At 35.2% G+C, this 20,080-nt stretch overlaps 1 protein-coding gene across 13 annotated transcripts in view; it reads right to left on the reverse strand.

The window, feature by feature from the left end:
* Positions 1 to 278: 278 nt before the first annotated feature.
* Positions 279 to 20,080, reverse strand: part of fam131bb (family with sequence similarity 131 member Bb) — a 33,210-nt gene continuing 13,408 nt past the window's right edge. For 2 of the 13 annotated variants that reach the window (XM_059567451.1, XM_059567445.1), the window contains 8 exons: positions 16,387 to 16,424; positions 13,005 to 13,040; positions 12,469 to 12,574; positions 10,834 to 11,058; positions 8,979 to 9,119; positions 6,423 to 6,712; positions 3,995 to 4,252; positions 279 to 1,362 (listed from right to left, as the gene is read on the reverse strand). In XM_059567451.1, coding sequence (XP_059423434.1) covers positions 1,132 to 1,362; positions 3,995 to 4,252; positions 6,423 to 6,712; positions 8,979 to 9,119; positions 10,834 to 11,058; positions 12,469 to 12,574; positions 13,005 to 13,040; positions 16,387 to 16,424 — 1,325 coding nt within the window. In that variant the 3' untranslated portion in view covers positions 279 to 1,131. Of the gene's footprint in view, positions 1,363 to 3,990; positions 4,253 to 6,422; positions 6,713 to 8,978; positions 9,120 to 10,833; positions 11,059 to 12,468; positions 12,575 to 13,004; positions 13,041 to 16,386; positions 16,425 to 20,080 lie in introns of all 13 variants that reach the window. The other 11 variants (XM_059567446.1, XM_059567452.1, XM_059567453.1 and 8 more) reach the window with 8 other exon arrangements.

Here is a 20,080-nt window from a genome sequence, read left to right on the forward strand (position 1 = left end):
AAATGCTGTTGTTTTGAACTGTCTATTCATTAGATAATCCTGAAAAGAAATCTGTCACTGTTTCCACAAAGGTATTAAGCAGCACAACTGTTGTTTATTTTAAATTGATAATGATAAGATTTCTGAAGAATCATGTGACACTGAAGAAAGGAGTAATGGTTGTTGAAAATTCAGCATTGGCATCACAAGAATAAATTACAATTGAAAAATATATTCAAATAGAAAACCGTTTTTTACATTGTAATAGCATTACTGTTTTTTATTGCGTTTTTGTTTAAATTATGCAGTCTTAGTCAAAAAGAGGGTTCCCCAAACTTTTGATTGGTACGTACAACATCTATTTGCTTGAGTTATTGAGGTTTTGAATACTTGCATACTGAATAAACAGCCAACAGAACTGTGTGGGCTGTGCAGTGGTTTGTTTCAGTTAATTGATTTTTATGTTTCACAGCACAGAAACCTCTGTATTGAACCAGTGTTTCTCCCAGCAGTGTCATAAACTACCAAATCTTGTTTTTTATGTGTAAAGGATTGTGTTTTTAAGTAAATTGGGGGAAAATAAAGAGGAAAAATGGATAATTTGTGTTATATTGAGTGCATTTGACCTCTTATGCTGTGTGGGAACTGAAATTCTGAAGGGCATGGGTTGTAAAAACTTGTGTTACGGTTTATTTTACAATTATATATTAAATTTTTTTAGTTTTTTGTCTTAGAAAATAATCATATTATCATCATCATTTAACTATAGTTTCTTTGTTTTTGAATAACGAGTGCCATCACTCCTTGTAAAAGCATGCACATATTTAACCGACTGTTCTTCATATTCATCGTCCTGAATTACATACCTCCAACTTGGTTCTCCTTATTCTCTCCCTTCTAAGTCCCAAGGATTTCCCATTCTGTGCCTTCCTTTTTTTTTAGACATCCATAATATAAGGCTTAAAAAATAATAATAAGAAGAAGAATAGTTTTCATGTAACCAGTGCAGTATTTCAGTTCTGATTTTCCATTTTGGATTCGAGCAGTCACTTGAATTCCATCACAATGGTGTTCGATTCCTGAAATAGGAGTTGATATTGTTTGATTAAGTTGACTGAAATGTCAAAACAAGCTCAAGTCTCATGCCGGCACTTAGTTGGATGCCGTGACGTCTACAGATGACGATTCAGACTCCTCCTCTTTTTCCTCAAGCTCTTCAATTACAGACGGTGAGACATCAGACGCCTTGCGCTCTGTGCTGAATTCTCCAGGGGCTTGACCTGGACTGCTTCCTCCCAATGAGGTCACTTCCTCTCTCTGCGTTACTGGAGATGGAATTAATGTCACTGGTTCTGGTTCCATGCATAACGTAATGTCTTCCTCCTGGAAAAGAGGCTGGATGTTAGACTGGGTACGTGTCTTTTCCTGTTTACAGCCACAGTGTTCAATCTCTGTGCCAACAGTGGCACTAAATGGAAATGGAAAACAAACTTTGGAAACATTTGTGTTGTAATTCTGTTTAGTGGCTGGTCTGAGACTTGAACAGGCTTTGTTTTGGGACAAATAACATTTGGGACTCAAATAAACAAGCTACTGTTGAAAGTTGCTTTTGCAGTAGTTCAGTTAAGTCATTTATAAGTTGTTTCTGATTAAATGTCTAAACTTTGTAGCTCTATCAGAAATCTTTAGTGTGATCTACCTGACCAGGAATGCATTTCCAATACAACGATGTAAGTTGCTGTTTAACTGCTGTATGATGCCTTGTTGAACATACAGTATTAACTAGTTAGTAATGATGAAACCTTAGTCACACTTCCATTATTTGAAAAACTGGCTCAACAATATAGGTCTGTCATTAGTGACGTCACTCACATGTGGTGAAGTATTACTGCTAATTCACTGGTTCTTCACAGGTTTTTTACTATGTCATACTCCGAGGTTCCTTACACATTTATGCACATGCGCAGTTGCACACTCTTTAAAAACTGTGCTGATTTGATTATCCATTTGCCTTACCAATAGCAGCCAGGTAGAGTGTTTAAAAAACCTGTCTGGAAACAGCCATTATTTTTGCAGTTCCTCCTAGTGGTGCTATTGGCACAGATATTACAAACTAAAGCACTGGAAAAGTTAAACTGTAGCTGTAACTGATTCTGACTGTGATTTAGAGCCGATTCCAACAGTGAAAGGAGTTACAGAAAACTTCAACAGGATGCATACTTTTCAAGCTGCTGACAGATATATATAAATATATATAAATTCTTATTAACTTTCTACTGAGATGCTGTTCTCCAGAGATTTTGGTGCTGACATTCTGACATTTCTATTTGATGCTTAGCATCACAAGTCTGTGTGGAGCTGTTGAACACTTAGATTCAAGATTATATCTAAAATCTACATGGCCCCCCAAAACGCTGGACATTTAAACAATGTGTAAAATTTACTGCACAACAAAACATGAAAACTACAACATAAAAGGACAAATATACTTTTCACTAAACATAAACAGGTTAGGTTTTAAATGAAAAAAATAATAAATACAGTACACTACTAAAATCAAGACAATATTTAACAGAAATATGAATTAAGTACTATTATAGTAATTATTCATATTTTGATTAGAATTTTAGTTTAAGTTTTAATAATTTGCATTTGTCATTATTAGTTTTCTAATATGTCTATTTAGCTTTTTCTATTGTTTTTCTGTTTCTGTTTTTATAATTTTTATTTCAGTTTTTAAAAATTTACACTAAATGTCTCATGCTTTTAGCGTATTATCCAGAAGGATATCTGCCGATACCGATTGGATGTTCATTCATGTTCATTGCACGCTAAAATGTATTAAAATGCACTGGCGCTTGAACTGAGGCACTACAGTGATCCGTCTTGTCACAATTAAAGCCATCAAAGTGGCATTCATTGTTTGAATTTCGTGACAGAATAGACAGAAGTAAGAAAACACAAAAATCTTTGAGATTACTGGGGTGGCGTGCTACAAATAATATCTGGTGTAGAAAAAAACTGCCAATTATCGGCCAGTCTAATATTCTCATAATCATCTCTAATATTTGTATTTATATTTTATTTCAGGCTTATTGCAATTTACAAAAACGTTTTTTGATAGTTTTAATTAACACTACCATCAGTCATTTTAGACAGTGTAGTTTTCAGCTGTAAGTGGATGATGTTCAATGTTAATGTGATGAACCAGACTTGTGGTTACTCTGTTATGACACATTTGTACTTAAGGGCAACTGACTTCAAACATACAGTACAGACCAAAAGTTTGGACACACCTTCTCATTCAAAGAGTTTTCTTTATTTTCATGACTATGAAAATTGTAGAGTCACACTGAAGGCATCAAGGGCTATTTGACCAAGAAGGAGAGTGATGGGGTGCTGCGCCAGATGTCCTGGCCTCCACAGTCACCGGACCTGAACCCAATCGAGATGGTTTAGGGGTGAGCTGGACCGCAGACAGAAGGCAAAAGGGCCAACACGTGCTAAGCATCTCTCGGGGAACTCCTTCAAGACTGTTGGAAGACCATTTCAGGTGACTACCTCTTGAAGCTCATCAAGAGAATGCCAAGAGTGTGCAAAGCAGTAATCAAAGCAAAAGCTGGCTACTTTGAAGAACCTAGAATATGACATATTTTCAGTTTTTTCACTTTTTTTTGTTATGTATATAATTCCATGTATAATTCCACATGTGTAAATTCATAGTTTTGATGCCTTCAGCGTGAATCTACAATTTTCATAGTCATGAAAATAAAGAAAACTCTTTGAATGAGAAGGGGTGTCCAAACTTTTGGTCTGTACAGTACATGAATATTATGCTGGGACCAGTTGGTCAAGACAAACATCCAAATGACTAGAAAAGTGCCATTATTTTTTGAAAAGAGTCTAACCGATATCACTTAATATTTAGATTTTAGTGCAAAAGCATTCAGATATTTTTTAAGTGTGGCTTAAGTGTCATTTACTTCACATTTTATTGATTTATTTTTTCACTCACTTTGATCTCTTCCTCTTCCTGGGCTTCCAGTAAAGGTGAGTGATCTGTCATCATCTCCTCTGTCGGGGCTGTTAGATTTCCATCTACTGTTACAGGCATACCCATGTAGCCCAACATGTCTGCCTGATAGGCCTCTGTCTGCGCTGCCCCCCACAGATCCACTAATGGGGGGTGAGTGCGGGGCGGCAGGCTGTGGATGGTGCTGTTGGGAGTAGCTTGTAAAGACTGAGTGGCACTCTGTAGTCTTTGCTCTATCATCTGCAAACACACAGAAAAACTGTTTAATTCGCCATTGCGGTAAAAGTGTGCAAGCCACTTTTTCAGCTGCCTCTCTTTCCCCATTCATGTTATTTATTCCAAAAAACTGACATGGACCAACCAGCCATGAAACAACCAGCACCTAAAATTACAAATTTACACCATATCATCATACATTTACAAATATTTTTACCGTATCAGATTTGTAATTTTCAAATAAAAAATGTCTTAAGGATCTAAACACATTTAAAACAAGTGCATTAATAATAATAAAAAAGAGTTCTCAGATAAAAGTACACAAATAGAGTGAGGGTCATGCTTAAAAACTATTTACCAGCGAGTTCATTTATCTTATCCAATTTTCAAAGAAATTTTTCTGACTCGGTTAGATGATTTATTTGTTTCATGAAATGGGCAGTTAATTGAACATCAAGCCGAAACCACAGTGAACGATGTCTTCTACAGAAGCGTACCGGTATATCATCGTTTAGCAATCAAAGAGCTCATAGTGAGTCTTGAAAGGTTTATACAGAGATCAGAAATGAGATTTTTTACTCTGTTGTGTTACAATTGCAATGGCTGATGGAATTTGTATTGTTTTTATTCCCCATTTGCTCCAGCGAGACCTCATTTACTGTAACGATCAATGGCTTCTGATTAATGTCTGAATGATGGAACCTGATTAAGTTTTTACTGCTCTCACTGCTGATCCTGGGGCTGCTGTTGAAATGACCGCTGGGACCTGTGCTGTTCAACACCAACATGATGCTGCACAGCAGAGCAAGAGATGTCCTTGCGGTGGATGCTAATTGGAATTGGTAGTTTTGTAACTTACCTGTTGCTGATTGTAATATAAGATCTGCTGCAGCACAGCCTTATGGGAGTCTTATGTTAATGTGCCAACAAACTTTTGTTGCAGAGGAATATGGAGGATACATTTTATGACTCCTCCTTTACTAATACAGGAGATGATGATGTAGAGCTTTCTTTTGTCCCTGCTTCACACTGATGTGAAGCGATGAAGTTGCACATTTTGCTTTTTCAAGATTTTTTTTATTCGTCACAAACACAATAATATAGAGCATATATAACCAGCAGTGAAATGTGAGCTTTCACACTGACAGTGTTTCTGCAACATAAGCCCTGTACAAAAAAAAATGTGATTTATGGGTTTCCAAATTGAGAATTTGGCCATAATTATGAAAGGACTACTGGGAGTTTTGTCCACTTTTTTTTTTTTCCATAACACTTAACATGAGTTAACAATGAAAAAGACTTTGAAAAAGATGTATTGATCTTTGTTAATTTCAATATTTACTGAAAAATTATTCAATTTAAAGGTTGTAGCTATTAATATTATTTAATGAAAATGAGATAAAAGGTTATTTTTATTAACTAATATAGATTTAAAAATACTGTAAAACACGTATTGATTATTGTTAGTTACATTAACTAATAAGATTAATTAATTGTTTTGAAGATTATATACATTTTTGAAGATTTATTCATCTTGGTTGATATTAATTTCAGTATTACAAATAAATTATTAAAGTTAAATTGTATCTGTTAATATTATTTAGTGAAGGCAAGCTAATATGAACAAACAATAAACAGTTATTTTTATTAACTAATGTTTATAAAGATTAAAAATACCATAACGTATATTGCTTATTGTTAATGAACCAACTAAATAACTTATAGGACATTATCGTAAAGTGTTACTATTTGTCTTTTTCTTTTTCAGCCATGTTTTTTTAACCATTACTTCATATTTCTTTTTTTTCTAATTATAAAAGAACTTGTCAGACAACTTAAAGGTTTCTTTTCAAGACGAGAATTTATTTATTTATTTATTATGATATCAGGACAGTTGTGTCACACTAAAATGTTTGACCTCATGCCCATAAAATCAAAATTAATTTTAATTCAGAAATTGCAAAGATTCTGATCATAAAAAAGGTGTATTCATTAAGTGCAAGTCACTGAATTGCACTTTTGAATAAATTAATAAATCTGGATGTGTGCTAATGTTAATGATGAGATAAACATGCACAGCTTACACACTGCTTACGCATATGAAACAGGCCTTATGGGATTTGTAGTTTTCTGACTCACCTGTAATGCACCCGTTGTTACAGAGGCTTCTGGGAGTTGTAGTTTTCTCACTCACCTGTTGCTGATACTGCAGGAGCTGTTGCTGCTGGTATTGCTGGATCTGCTGCAGGTGCTGGATCTGATACTGCTGCTGTTGCTGTTGGGACAGGAAGTGAGCTGCTGCATTTGGGTCATATCCTCCCTCAGTCCCGACAGACATGACATACGAACCGGTGGCAGGAGAGGCCACACCTGACTGTTCATTACTAATTGGCTCCCAAGCATCAGAGGAAGAAAGGCAGTAAAGACCCTGGGAGACGTAATTGTGAGGCCACACCTCTGCAGAGGAATGGTGCACTGTCTGGTCTGGAAGAGACGGAGAAAAAGAACAAAAATATGACAAATTAAAACATAAAGGGTAACATTCTGTATATTTTATCCTAGTTTTAAATCTTCGATCATTTTTCACACAGCCTGTGCTGATCTGAATTGTCGTCTGGTGATAATTTCATGGCTACTTACCAAATATATATATAAATGGACTTGGAATATTGAGCCGAGTTGAAATTGTTTGAGTGACATGAGAGAAATGAAACTAGCACAGCTACAGTATGAAGCAAATACATTACCAATATAATCAAAATCAAGTATTATAGAGACTCATGTAATAATCATTATTATTGATCAGGGACTAAAGTTTGAACTAAAGTCTTTAAAAGAAAAGAAAATATTCCTCAGTTATAAAATAAAGGATGGTCAAAGTACAACAAAAAATTTTTTTTTTTATTATATTTTTTTACATGTTGTTTCATCATTTGATTGCTTTTAGATTCCCTTTTATGTTACAGCCAGAGCTCTTAAAACACTTTTATGATGCTTTGATTGAACACAATGGGCAGATGTCAAAATATTTGAGCCCACATTCATGATAAAGCCTTTTCCATTTCCAATTTTTTCTCTTTGAGCCAAATGCTGTGACTTTTCATTCTCATCTGCATGCAACAGCAAGATAATTTCTAAATGATATCTGATTATAAAACAATGTTGGATAATAATAACTGCACATTCTATTTCTGTTGGTGAAACCTCTCGCCTCAGCATACCCCATGGCCATCGTTGTGAAATTAAAACGAGTGTTCAGTCATTTTCACCCCTCCAGCAGGGCAGAAATGAGATTCTTTATTTAGTGAGGAAATGGCTTTGTAATGTAGCATAGCAACACTCACTGGTGCACAGACTGCCCACTGAGCTTATTCTACTCTTGCCCTTTATCTCTCTATAGACCCTCTGTGCCAGCATCCTTACTGGAATGAAACCATACATTTGTGATTTGTGCTCTACTGCAAAAAAAACTAGACTCACAAATGATTTTAATACAGGTCACTCAAGAGGAATTATGCAATACTGTAAACTAATAAGCATAAATACAAACAGCAGTACTTTTTACTATAATATAATTTACTGCTCAAATGCATGTGCATGAAAATAAAATTTGTATTCAGCAAAGATGCATTAAATTGATCAATAGTGATAGAAAAGACTTACATTGTTATATATAAAAAAATCAATTTCAAATAATATTATTAAAAACTTTTCTGAGAGATGTTACCCTGGAGACTGCAGGAGTAATGATGAAAATAGATTAATATATATGAAAACATATATATTAAATAAATATTATTCATTTTTTTCAAGTAGAAAACTGTTATTTTAAATTATAATAATATTTCGTAATATTCACTTGGTTTAAATGCCGACAGAAGCCTCAGTGAATATAGACCTAAGGGACTTTCAAAAATAATTTTAAAAATCCTAAAGACCCAAAAACCTTTGAAATCTAATCTTATCTATTTTGTGTAAATTAGTTTCTGGAGCAGAGCATATTTTACTCTTTATCTGGTGCTGGAAATCAGGTTACATACTTATATTCTATGACTTGTGAGACATATGTTCCAGATGTTGATGATAAACTACAATCTGGATTAATAAAAGCCTTTGGTTTGAAACTTCCGGGCCTGTGAACCTAGTTTTGTTACACCTCTGCCCTAGCGTATGACATAATTATCCCATTATCTGTCTGTTACATGTCGCCATTTGGCATGCAGATGGCTTTGGTTGTTCTGAGCTCTCATGTGAGTCTGTAAGGCTGTTCTGAAGTGTTCACTGGATAAGTTCTCATTCTCCTGGGAGTCACCGGTCCCTGACCTTTAGTTATTCATTTATTCAATACCCAATGTGCACTGCATTCCAAATCAGCTGCAATATAGCAATCCCACCCTCACTCTTTCAATGGAAAGCTTTCTTCTTAGAGAAAACTCATAGCATAGCACTATATCAAAGGAATACATAAGAAAATGTCTAATTTTTTTAGTCCTTATGGAATTAGTCATGGATTTCAAGCATATCCTCTTGCCTTATTTTTTGAGCTGCGATGGAAAGATGGGCTAAGTTGTAGAAAGAACGTGTTTAATTCTGGTTTATGACAGCACGCTGCCTGAATAATTGCAGCACTCATCAGAGCTCACACTGTGACGTGGAAGTTCTGTTGCTAAATTGATTTTATCCCCAAGTTTAGGCTAGGTTTCCAGCCTAAAGCGCAGTGCAAGTGCATGCTGGGAAATGTAGTCAGTACCTCGGCTGGTGATGCTCTCCTGGTTGGCCTCGCTCAGGTGGGCTACGCTCCCCTGATTCGATCCAGCACTTGTGCTCTCGCCATCCATAGAGCTCCAGGCCAACAGCGTCGCCTCAGAGATCGCAAACTGCTGAAGCACACCTGACAAAATTCAGGATTAAATTGTTTAGTGTTGGCCATAAAAACTCATCAAAGCTTCCTAGCATAGCAAAGTTTTAAAGTAAGATTGTGAGAACAGGACAGTTGCATTTATGAATATGTGTGTATTGATACTTGTTTGTATTTTGTATTTATGCTAGTGGTGTTATTGCTATTCAACTTCTGATTGTAACAGGGTATTATTGGCTAATTTTAGCTATATGTTTGAGACTAATATTAATTTGAACCTCGAATACTAAAACCACCTGTGTTTGGACAACGTATGGGTTATATAGATTCAAATATACGCCTTTGTTCACAATGTTGTTGTCAGTAATTTATTTTCTTTTTAGGAAAATGGATACTTTTATTCTGCGAGGACACTTTAAAATGATCCAATGTGACAGTAAAGAATTTACATTGTTATAAATATATATATATATATATATATATATATATATATATATATATATATATATATATATATAAATGCTGTTCTTTTAAAATATTATATTTATCAAAGGATCCTGAGTGAGTGAAATGTTAAGCAGCACTGTTTTCAACAATATGATTTATAATAAATGTTTCTTCAGCATTTTAGAATGATTTCTGTAGGATCATGTGATACTGAAGACTAAAAAAAGTAATAAATTAGATGTTAAAATGATTTAAAATAGAAAACATCTATTAATTGCAATAATAGCAATTAAATTGTAATAATATTTTACAATATTAATTTTTGTATTTTTACAAAAGGCTGAGTGAGTAAAATGTCTTTCAAAAACTTTTAAAAATCACGTTTGAATGGTTCCTCATACTTAACCCAAGGGGGAAAAAAAGTGTAATTTGTATTTTTTGAAGTTATTTTTAACAGTTTATATGCTTAACAAATTAATACAAAACAATTCTTTTTTTTCAATAAAATTTTTCTTTTATGTTTAAATTAAAGTCTGTAATGGACAAATTCATGGACACATTAATATAAATAATAATAATAATAAAAATAATAAAAAAACGGTTATTCACACCTCAAACTTAATCTCTGTCACCTGACTGTGGAAATACTATAAAGAAGCCTCGTCATCTCAGAAATGGTGTCATGAATAAGAGATACAGTAGCAACAAACATCCCAGACACATTCGCCGCATTCTCATAGTCATATTTAAGGTATGATGATGCATTCAGCAGCAGATGAACTTAACATGGATAGTGGTTAATATGGATAGCGTTATCTCTCACACAGTTCAGCATTTCAAAAGAAACATTAAATGCACTCAGTTTATTTCACTCATGATTAACCCCTTAGAGAAGAAATAGGGAAATTCTGTCATCCCTTACCCACCCTTTGTCATTCCAAACCCCTGTTGTTCTTTCTTCTGTTGAAAGTGAAAGTGAAGTGACATTCAGCCAAGTATGGTGACCCATACTCAGAATTTGTGCTCTGCATTTAACCCATCCGAAATGCACACACACAGAGCAGTGAATACACACACACACACACTGTGAGCACACACCCGGAGCAGTGGGCAGCCATTTATGCTGTGGCGCCCGGGGAATGAAGATACATATTAGTAACCAAATGGTTTCGGTTCCCATTGACTTTCCCACTGTTACACTTCCACATTGTTGGTCTTCTGTATGTTGTGCGTCTTCAGTCATTTCTGAGCACTAGATTTTGTGTAGGTCTTTCTATCTATTAAACACTCTGTGTCTCACCTGCGGCGAAGCGAGCCTCCTTCTCTCCGTCACTGAGGTCACTGTATGCGTCATTCTCCAGCTTGCGCTCTTGTTGGAGGTGCAGACTGGAGGTGCGTCCCGCTCCTCTGCCCCCCACACCCACCGTCTGCATGCCCCAGCTCTGCCACTCAATCATGTGAGCCACGCGCCCCTGGGCCATCGCTGTCGGCTTTGTCACCTTGTCCTTCATAGAGCGAGACACTCCTGAAGTGGAGGGACGGACAGAGGAAGGATGATGGGGTAAGGCGGCGATGAGAGGACGTTTTTTAGATTATGGAGAGAAAGAGGGGGGAAATGATAAGAGAAGAAATTAAGTAGCTTTACAGTATGAGGTCATGTGCTCAGAGACTATATGGGGTATATGAGTGAATGTAAAATGGAAAATGGGAATAGACTGGTGTGCTCAGATGTTGCTCTATATTATCCTCTTACAGACTGAATTTAAAATTTGTATTTTTTTTTTGTATTTGTATTTTACCAATCTTGTGAACTTAAAGTTTTACAAATATTTTTTTTTAAACACAATATCTACCCAAGAAAATATTTTAAAGCTTGGTGTATCTAGAGAAAAACAAATTCCACGTCTAGAATTCTCACTTTTAAAATGAGGTATTTGTAAGACTCTTTGTCATAAAGGTATTTGTAATAAAATCTTTGTCTGTTAAAATGATGAAAAGTGTTTTTTTTATTATCCTTTAATGTTTTAAATTTCAACTGCCAATGCAACCTCTCCATGTGCTGTGTTATAATGTTTCTATTGTTGACAAATATGTGTAGGATTGTTTGGTAAGGAAATGAAAATGACTTCTATAATGAGATGTAGATGGTTATGGTATTGGAAAATAAATAACCAAGTTTAAGTGGCAAGGGATGGGAATTTGTCTTGCTAGAATGACTTCTTTCCACACTAATCTACACAACATAATAGCCTTACACTTTCTCCTGCATTAGTTTTAGCTTATTCAATGAAGCTACAGCACATCTGTGATATACTAAAGCCAGGCTGTAACGATCTGTTTGAATACCAGTAAATGTGGAGACTTTATATAAGACACAGAGAAAAAATCAATTGCTCTTTGCCATTTGGACAGAATCTATACATATTTTTTTTACCAGTGCATTAGTGCAAACATACAGAGATAATTCTAAAATCTCCCAGGCTCTAAGGTAATGCCTAATGAAATGATGAACATGAATTATTAAAAGTGAAGAAAAGGATCTTTCAGAGAAGGATATAGACTGCACTGCACTTTACTGCACACAACAGTACGACAAAAACACAGATACAAGAGTCTGAGAACAACATTACAAGACACACACTGACTGATCTCCCCACTTTACATACAAAAACCTGCCTCGCACATCAACCACCGCTTAGGATAACATGAAAAGCCGTATAATAGTGCTTTGTGGGAAGCATATTGTTTACTTTTCAGGAAACTATTCATATTTGGATCTGGAATTCACCAATGGCACGAGCCATTGGAAAGTGTTGTAAATGGAAACGGGTGGTGAAAAGGGAAACCCACAAGGGTCCATGTTGGCTCCATCTCCTCCAGCTCAGTCTGGAGTCAACATGGGGTCAGTTTACCATTTCACAGGACAGACACACACCTGACACACCTGTCAGAGAGGACTTAGCCAGAGCGCCGATTCCATAGGCGTTGGAGTTCTGCTTCTTCAGCCGAGGGAGGATTGAAGTTGTGTCCTCCATTGACAACTGAAATGAAGGAAGGAATTCAAGAGAGAAAAATGGGACAGAAAATAGGAAAGGTGAAGGAATAGATGGTTTCGATGGGGCAGGAGCAGAAATGAAATGCACAATTTTGAGTGTGGGTGAAAGTTTATGGAAAGGAAAGAGTTGATGAGAGAAGTGAGGTAGAAAGTTAGCAAAGTGGTTTCTAGAGGTTGTGAAACTACATTTCCCAACAGCCTGCTAATAAATTTCAGTCCATTTGCATGATGGGAAGGGTAGTCTTTTGTCATTTACATCTGCAACAAAGTAAAACTACTACTGCGCACCAAAAAGTCACTGCATAAGAGAGACGGATCAAACCGAGGAATGGGGTGTGAGATAGGAGACAGCTACTGTGATTCAGAGGAAAATAATGAGAGGAAAGAAATGGAGGAATGATATTCACAACACTTACATTGATTCCATCCCATGAAAAGTCTGTTCGGCCATGCTGAGAGCGAGAGGAAGGAGGGATGGGGGAAGAAAGGGATGGGGATAGACAGAGTTGAAGAAAGAGGAGAGCAAGACAGACGGCCACAGAGAAAGGAGAGGAGAGAGAAGGGGATTGTGACAGAACAAGGCATTTTAAAAACATGTGAAGTTGAAAGAGAAATAGAGAAATAAAAAAGAACAGAGAGGAAATCAAATTCTGAGAAGCCGATTTATTGGCCGGACTAACAGAGAGGTGACATAGGAAAAAAAAAAAATTCAGTCACTTTTACTTATCCTCAGGTTAATCCAAACACTTCTTGGCACTTTGAAATACAAAATGACAAATAATGGTTGCTGTTTTCCATGCAGTTACAGTGAACTGGAACTAAAGCTTTTAAGCACCATGATCGTATATCATAAAAGTGGTCCATACAGCTGTCTAAAATGTCTTCTGACACCACATGACAGCTTTGTGTAAGGAACAGGCCAAAATGTGTTCACCAGTGAGCTGTTAAACTATTGCGATTGAGTCTGTCAGCTGAATCTAAAGGAATGGATCATGCTTTGGGTCAAACGATTCAAAGATCAGACTCAAATGAATGATTTGTTGATACATTTGACTTTAATAATTACTCTCAGGAAGGCACCAAAGAAATATATATATATATATGAGTTCATGAGATATATAAACTATATAATACATTTTATAAATATACATTTTGTTCTGTTCACACAAAGCTGACGTGGTCGTGGAATATAGCGCACAAGTCATTTGGGGTGACTTTTATGATAAAGAGGAAGCAACTACTTTTACATCCTTGAAAGCTTCAGTGGTTGTCCATTGTCAAAGAATGGAAAAAAACGATTGTTTAAAAAAAAATCTTCTATTGTGGTATGCTGAATAAAAAAGTTATTGTGTTGAGGATGATTGAAATATGACGGTGAGTAAATTATTAGTTTTATCATCTGCCAGGTAAAAATCACATGCCTGATGGCTTAGAAAAGGAATAACACATCTCTCCTCAACAATCCGCAGGATTTGATACATTGTATCATTCATGTCTATAGCAGAAACATAAATGTTTATTCAGTTTCTCCAGCTGTAGGTATGAGCAATAGTAATAGTGAAGTTTGCTTTGGAAAGCACACAGAAGCATTCAGAAAATAGATTTTACATTAAAAACTACGGCCTCACACTCCTTGCATAGACTAATGGACAGATAAAAGCTATAAGCAAAGCTTATGTTAAAAGCAAGACTATTTCTATAGCCTATAAGAAACTTGTTTTTATAATACAATAAAACAACAACACAGTGACAAAGAAATCAAATACATGGAGTCTAATGCAGATAGTCCATGCTGCAGACACAGTAGGTGAAGGGAATGAATGCTGTTATAGACTGTAATGTTGACTATTTTTAGAGGTAAAGAGATACACTAGCCAGGAAGGTTCAGGGACAGGGATCAATCCCAGAGAGCTGTCTTTACTTACTATTACAGATCAGATGTTTTGTATGTAGCACAAAAGCCTGTGGATGTTGCACTACATTTAAGTACATATTCATTTGTAGCAATATGTGCTCAGAGCTGTCTGATATTTGTATATTAAATCAGATGCTGAGTTATATAGTCAACAACAACAAAAGAAAGTCGTTAAAATAATTTGGGAACCCCCTGGAGAGCACAAACTTCAAACACAAAATCAAAATGAACATTTACTTTACACAATTGATCAGTAGCCAACATCTTGCTCCAAAGGAAAAAAAGTGTGTACTCTCCAACGATTAATCGCAATTAATCGCATCCAAAATAAAAGTTTTTGTTTGCATAATATGAGTGTGCATTGTGTATTTTTATCATTTATATATAAATAAAAAACCAGCATGTATACATGTATGTTTGGGTGTTCCTGTTGCTCAATTGGTAGAGCATTGCATTAGCAGCACAAGGTTGTGGGGTCGATTCCCAGGGAGCACATGTTAGGTAAAAAATTTATAGCCTGAATGCACTGTAAGTTGCTTTGGATAAAAGCGTCTGCTAAATGCATACGTTTATTTACTTTATTTATTAATTTATATTTATATATAATGTAAAATATAAGATAATAATATAAATATATAAATGTATACACATGTAAATATTTTCAAAATATATACTTTATGTGTGTGTATTTATATATACATAATAAACAAGGACACATACATATATTATGCAAACGAAAACTTTTATTTTGTATGTGATTAATCGCGATTAATCGTTTGACAGCACTACTTCTTTGCAAGTATTATTTCTGTAGGTTACATTGATACACCAGCAAGTGGTGACGCTTGATTATTTTTATAAATGAGTCATTTGAATCATTAATTCTGACTCATTTAAAGACATTGATTCATTGAGCAACGAACCACCACTCGCCGGTTCGCAGTGACTCTGCTTTGGCTTTGATTTAAACTAGCTTATTTTCGTTGACGGAGCATAAATAGACAAATTAACCGCCACTATTCTGTATAAAGTGTAAGTATGTAAACAATATCGTAGATATAAACCGAAATTCTTGTTTGGTTTCAGATATGCGTCAGATATGGATCTAAATTCATTTTCGAATTAAATTGTTTGTTGTTATTAGGACTTCAATCAGGTACTTCAGAATCAGAAAGGGTGACAGATGAAAGAACCGTGTGCATTTACTTATTAACAAGAACATAGTATCTCATAAAAAAACCTTTTGAATTTCACATATTTTGTCTTCATGAAGCAAATATGGAATCTGAGAGAGAGAGAGCAAATCTCATATATATGCTTTGTGTGAGATAAAACTGATGCTTGCCTTACTCATTCAAATCTATCAACAATATGTATGAATACATAAGAAGAATTAAAAGCAAGCAAAGTGATGTGTCAGTGGTGATACTGAGCATACACTGAGCAAAATCCTCATCTCTCCCTTAAGCGCAGACCCAGAACCAGTCTCCAGTGTCACTGCAGAGCCGAAGGCAAATACTATAAGCCTGCTTTCTGGGTCAGTTCTTAAGGGTGTGAGGCACAAAACACACAAACTTAACCAAAAGTAAATGCTAACTACGATAACAGCAATCTACAAGCCAGGTTAGGTAAGCACTGAACTACATGCTGTTATCTAGGCTAATGCACTAATGTCTTTCTGCGGTTAAGGAGGAGAGCTGGCTCGCTTCTCTAACTGAGATAATCTCTTCCTGTTTTGGACACCTTGGCCCCTTTCTTGGAGCAGGATGCTTTTTTCCCCCGAAACATGAATTTGGGGTGTGGAGTGTCAAAGCGTGTCAGCGTTGTTGAGATATCTGTCTAATTTAGTGTATGTATGTTAGTGTAATAGGCAGCTGGCGTACCTGTTCCCCATCCTTCTGCACAGGAACTCCATCTGCTGCTGGAGAGAGAAGGAGATAAAAAAAGTGTAAATTATAGCAGGGCGCTGCGAGACTCAGATAGGAAAAGTATAAGCAGGGCATATATTTTTGTGATTGGAAGAGTGAGTGGCTGTGATATAAACATTTCAAGGATCAGGGAGTGATTTCTTACAATAAAACACTTTAAACTACATTAATTCAGTATATAGTTCATCTACTGCCTACATTTCTTGAAAAAAAAAAAAAAGAGTTGTCTCTGTTATAGTAATTAGCGTTTGCTGAAAACTTGGACCTTGAATCTTTAATAAACATTTAAGAAAGGTGAGTTATTTGGAGTTTAATTGTGGAGTTATGGCTGGTGAACTCTTAGTCATTGTCATTATTCAATATGTGCTTGTCTCAATAATTAAGCTTGTTTAAATACACACAGGCGGTACAGTGAAACCCATTCAATAGAATACAGATATAAAGCACCATACATTTAATACTGATGTTGCAAATAGAAAAAATACTGTTTAACCATTAATGTTACTACAAATTTAGCTTAGAAAATAGTGCATAAAATAAGCTTACGTAAAAAAAACTAAACAAAAACAGAGAGCTCTCTTTCAGACAGAAAGCAAACAGAGTAATGATGACAAAAATACTTTAATTACATTCATGATAGAGTCTAATCATTTGCAGTTTAGGTCTATTTAATTTTAAAATGATAATTGTCCAAAATAATGTTAAATGGTTATAAGTATCCACAGAGATTGAAAATTCATTTAATAGAGTATAATTTAATAGGTATCAGTATTGGTATCAACATCAGGCTTTCATATTACTTGGTAAAATTTAAATTTTAGGTGCAATTAAACACAAAAATTTGGATCGTTTATTATTTAAAATATATAAATCACATCATAACCTTCAACTTAAATGATAATCTGTATACTTATAATACATGCTCTTCACTGTCATGTCGCATTACAGAACTATTTCTATAAAGTGAATGGATGGCAGTCAACAACAGAAAATGACTGTGCATTGAAAGCCTAAATGAATCCGATCCCAACACCTTTCACCTGCCTACATACCTGCTGTTCTTTCATTATAATCACAGCTTGACCTACTGATAAAACACCTTAACAATAGAGAAAAGAGAGAGAGGGAGAGTACGTGTGGAGGTGGCAACCTACAGTTAACCAGGAGTCCAAGTAAACAAAAAAAGAGAAACTGAGAAACTCATTTTTCTTCCCCCCAGCCACTGCAGCGTAACATTATTATATATTTCATTAGTTCTCATGCACTGGCCCACTTCATAAGTGCCCTAATAATATAATTTAATAATTACGCAATTCATTACCTAAAAAATGACGGGCCAAAACAGATACGGTTTGCTCCTTCCTTACACAGACTAATCCTGATTCCACAAAAACTTAATTACAGAAGGCCCTGTGCTAATTAAGCTTAAACACAGTGTTGGTCTCTCAGGGTGATTTCTCACATTATTAAATGAGTAATATTCTTTCATAATCAGCCATGACATGGGCTAGGGTGTGTAAACTTACACTGTGCTAATTATGTCGGGATATTTAGAAAGGATTTTGGTGTTTGTGACCTTCCCTTGTTTTGCAGAGATGGTGAACGATTATAGATGCATTCTATTATAATTAATTAAATCATGTGGATAAACAGGTGAGATTGAAAATAAGAGCAGTTGAATTAATCTCAGTGCATTTTAAGTTATTAAAAAAATTAAGATCATTGTCAGTTAGGCCTTTTATATGCTATGTAACGTTCTTCTAAAAGGTAACTCAGCTACCAAATAAATATCATGGTTCAAAGCTGTAACTTCATGTATAAGAAACCTTATTGGCTATTTTACAATAGTCAAGAACCATTATTATGGGTCCCATCAGAATGAGAGTTCAGTAATATTGCTTTCTCCAGTGAAAAATCATACGACACTCAGATCAAGCACCATTAACAAAAGAAAACAAAACAAATACGATGTTGAATATAGATGTGAGAGAACAACTGGACTTTTTCACCGGAAGAAGCTTTATTATGGATTATGGAGTTGTGTTTATAGGCCTTTAAAGTTAAAATTCCTGTGATGTATTCATTTATTACAATCACACAACCTTTCACTTCACAAGACATAAATACATTTAATGGAATTGTGTCTTTTACTTGTGGTTTATTGTAACGTTTTTATGAGTTGTTTGAAGTCTCATTCTTACGGCACCAATTCACTGCTGAGGATCCATTGATAGACAAGTGATGCAATGGTGCATTTCTTCAAATCTGTTCAGATGAAGAAACTAACTCATCAACATCTTGGGTGGCCTGAGGGTGAATCACTTTTCAGCAATTCTTCCTTTTTGGGCAAACTGTTTCATTTGTTTAATTTATGAAGTTCTCATTAATCGAATAATTAGTGCAACCCAACAAATGCCTTGTGTGTGTGTGTTTGTTATACAATGTGATGCAGAAATAGAAAGCCGTGTAGTTTGATATTTGAGAGGGAAACTGTAGTTGATCTCTCTGTCTGGATGACAGAGTGCTCTGTGGTCTCTGGAGTGACGGCTAACGCTGTGACACACTGACCTACTGATACACTAACACCAGCCATTTTATTCTGTCCCTTTAGAGATTACTCACTGTCTTTGTCAAGATCAGGAACCAGACATTGTGAAGATACATCTGTGTCTTTCTGACCCAATTAAATTCATGGTTTAAATGGCAAATTTGTGGCTATTAAGCATATGTGTATTTACTATGTGGATATACAGTGGGACTTTGGAGGTGTGGGCTTCTAAAATCTGGTAGCCATTCTGGTGACCTAAGCCAGATAGTTATTTTGTGACTGGAATGAAACTTTGGTTTGATATGAAAGGTTATGATAGATTATCGTGAGATAAAGTTTAAGATAATATAAAATTGAATTGTGAGATATAAATGTACAATTGTTACGTTAAGCCACAATTGTGAGAGATAAGGTCACATTGTGATACTGTATATAGTTACATTGCAAAAGTCCCAGTAATGAAATACAAATTCACAATTGTGAGATATAAAATCACGCCACGTTGAAATATAAAGTCGCATTTCCTAGAAACAAAGAATATACTGAAAAAATGGTAAGATATAACATTGCAAGATAAATAGTCAACAATTCCAAGAAATAAAGTTGACGTTGCAATATGTACTCGCATTTGGATATACAAAGTTGCAATTACGATGAATGAAATCGCAAGAATTAATGACAAAATTGTGAGATATAAAATCTAATTTCAAGATATACATTCGCAGTAATGAAAACCAAATTCACCTTGTGAGAATGTCAGCTTGTAACATAAAATTTTAATTCCTTAATACAAAGTTGCAAAAATTTAGCAAAAGTCACCTTGTGAAATAAAAAAACAACAAACTGAGAGATATAAAGTCCCATTTGTGAGATATATAGTCACTCTGAGATAGAATGGGGAGGCGGATACAAGGAATTGAATGAATTGACAATGAGACTGATTTTTTTTTCTTTTTAGAATCTAATTTAACCCCTGATGATATGTCATTAATTGATCTAACTCTAATGTTGTTTGAAAGTAAACATACTAAATAAACTCCTGCTGACCGTATGACTGATTTGATAATGACTGGGAATGTCATTAAAGTTTAGAGAATGATA

This window comes from Carassius carassius, chromosome 15, assembly GCF_963082965.1.
Source record: "Carassius carassius chromosome 15, fCarCar2.1, whole genome shotgun sequence".
NCBI lineage: Eukaryota > Metazoa > Chordata > Actinopteri > Cypriniformes > Cyprinidae > Carassius > Carassius carassius.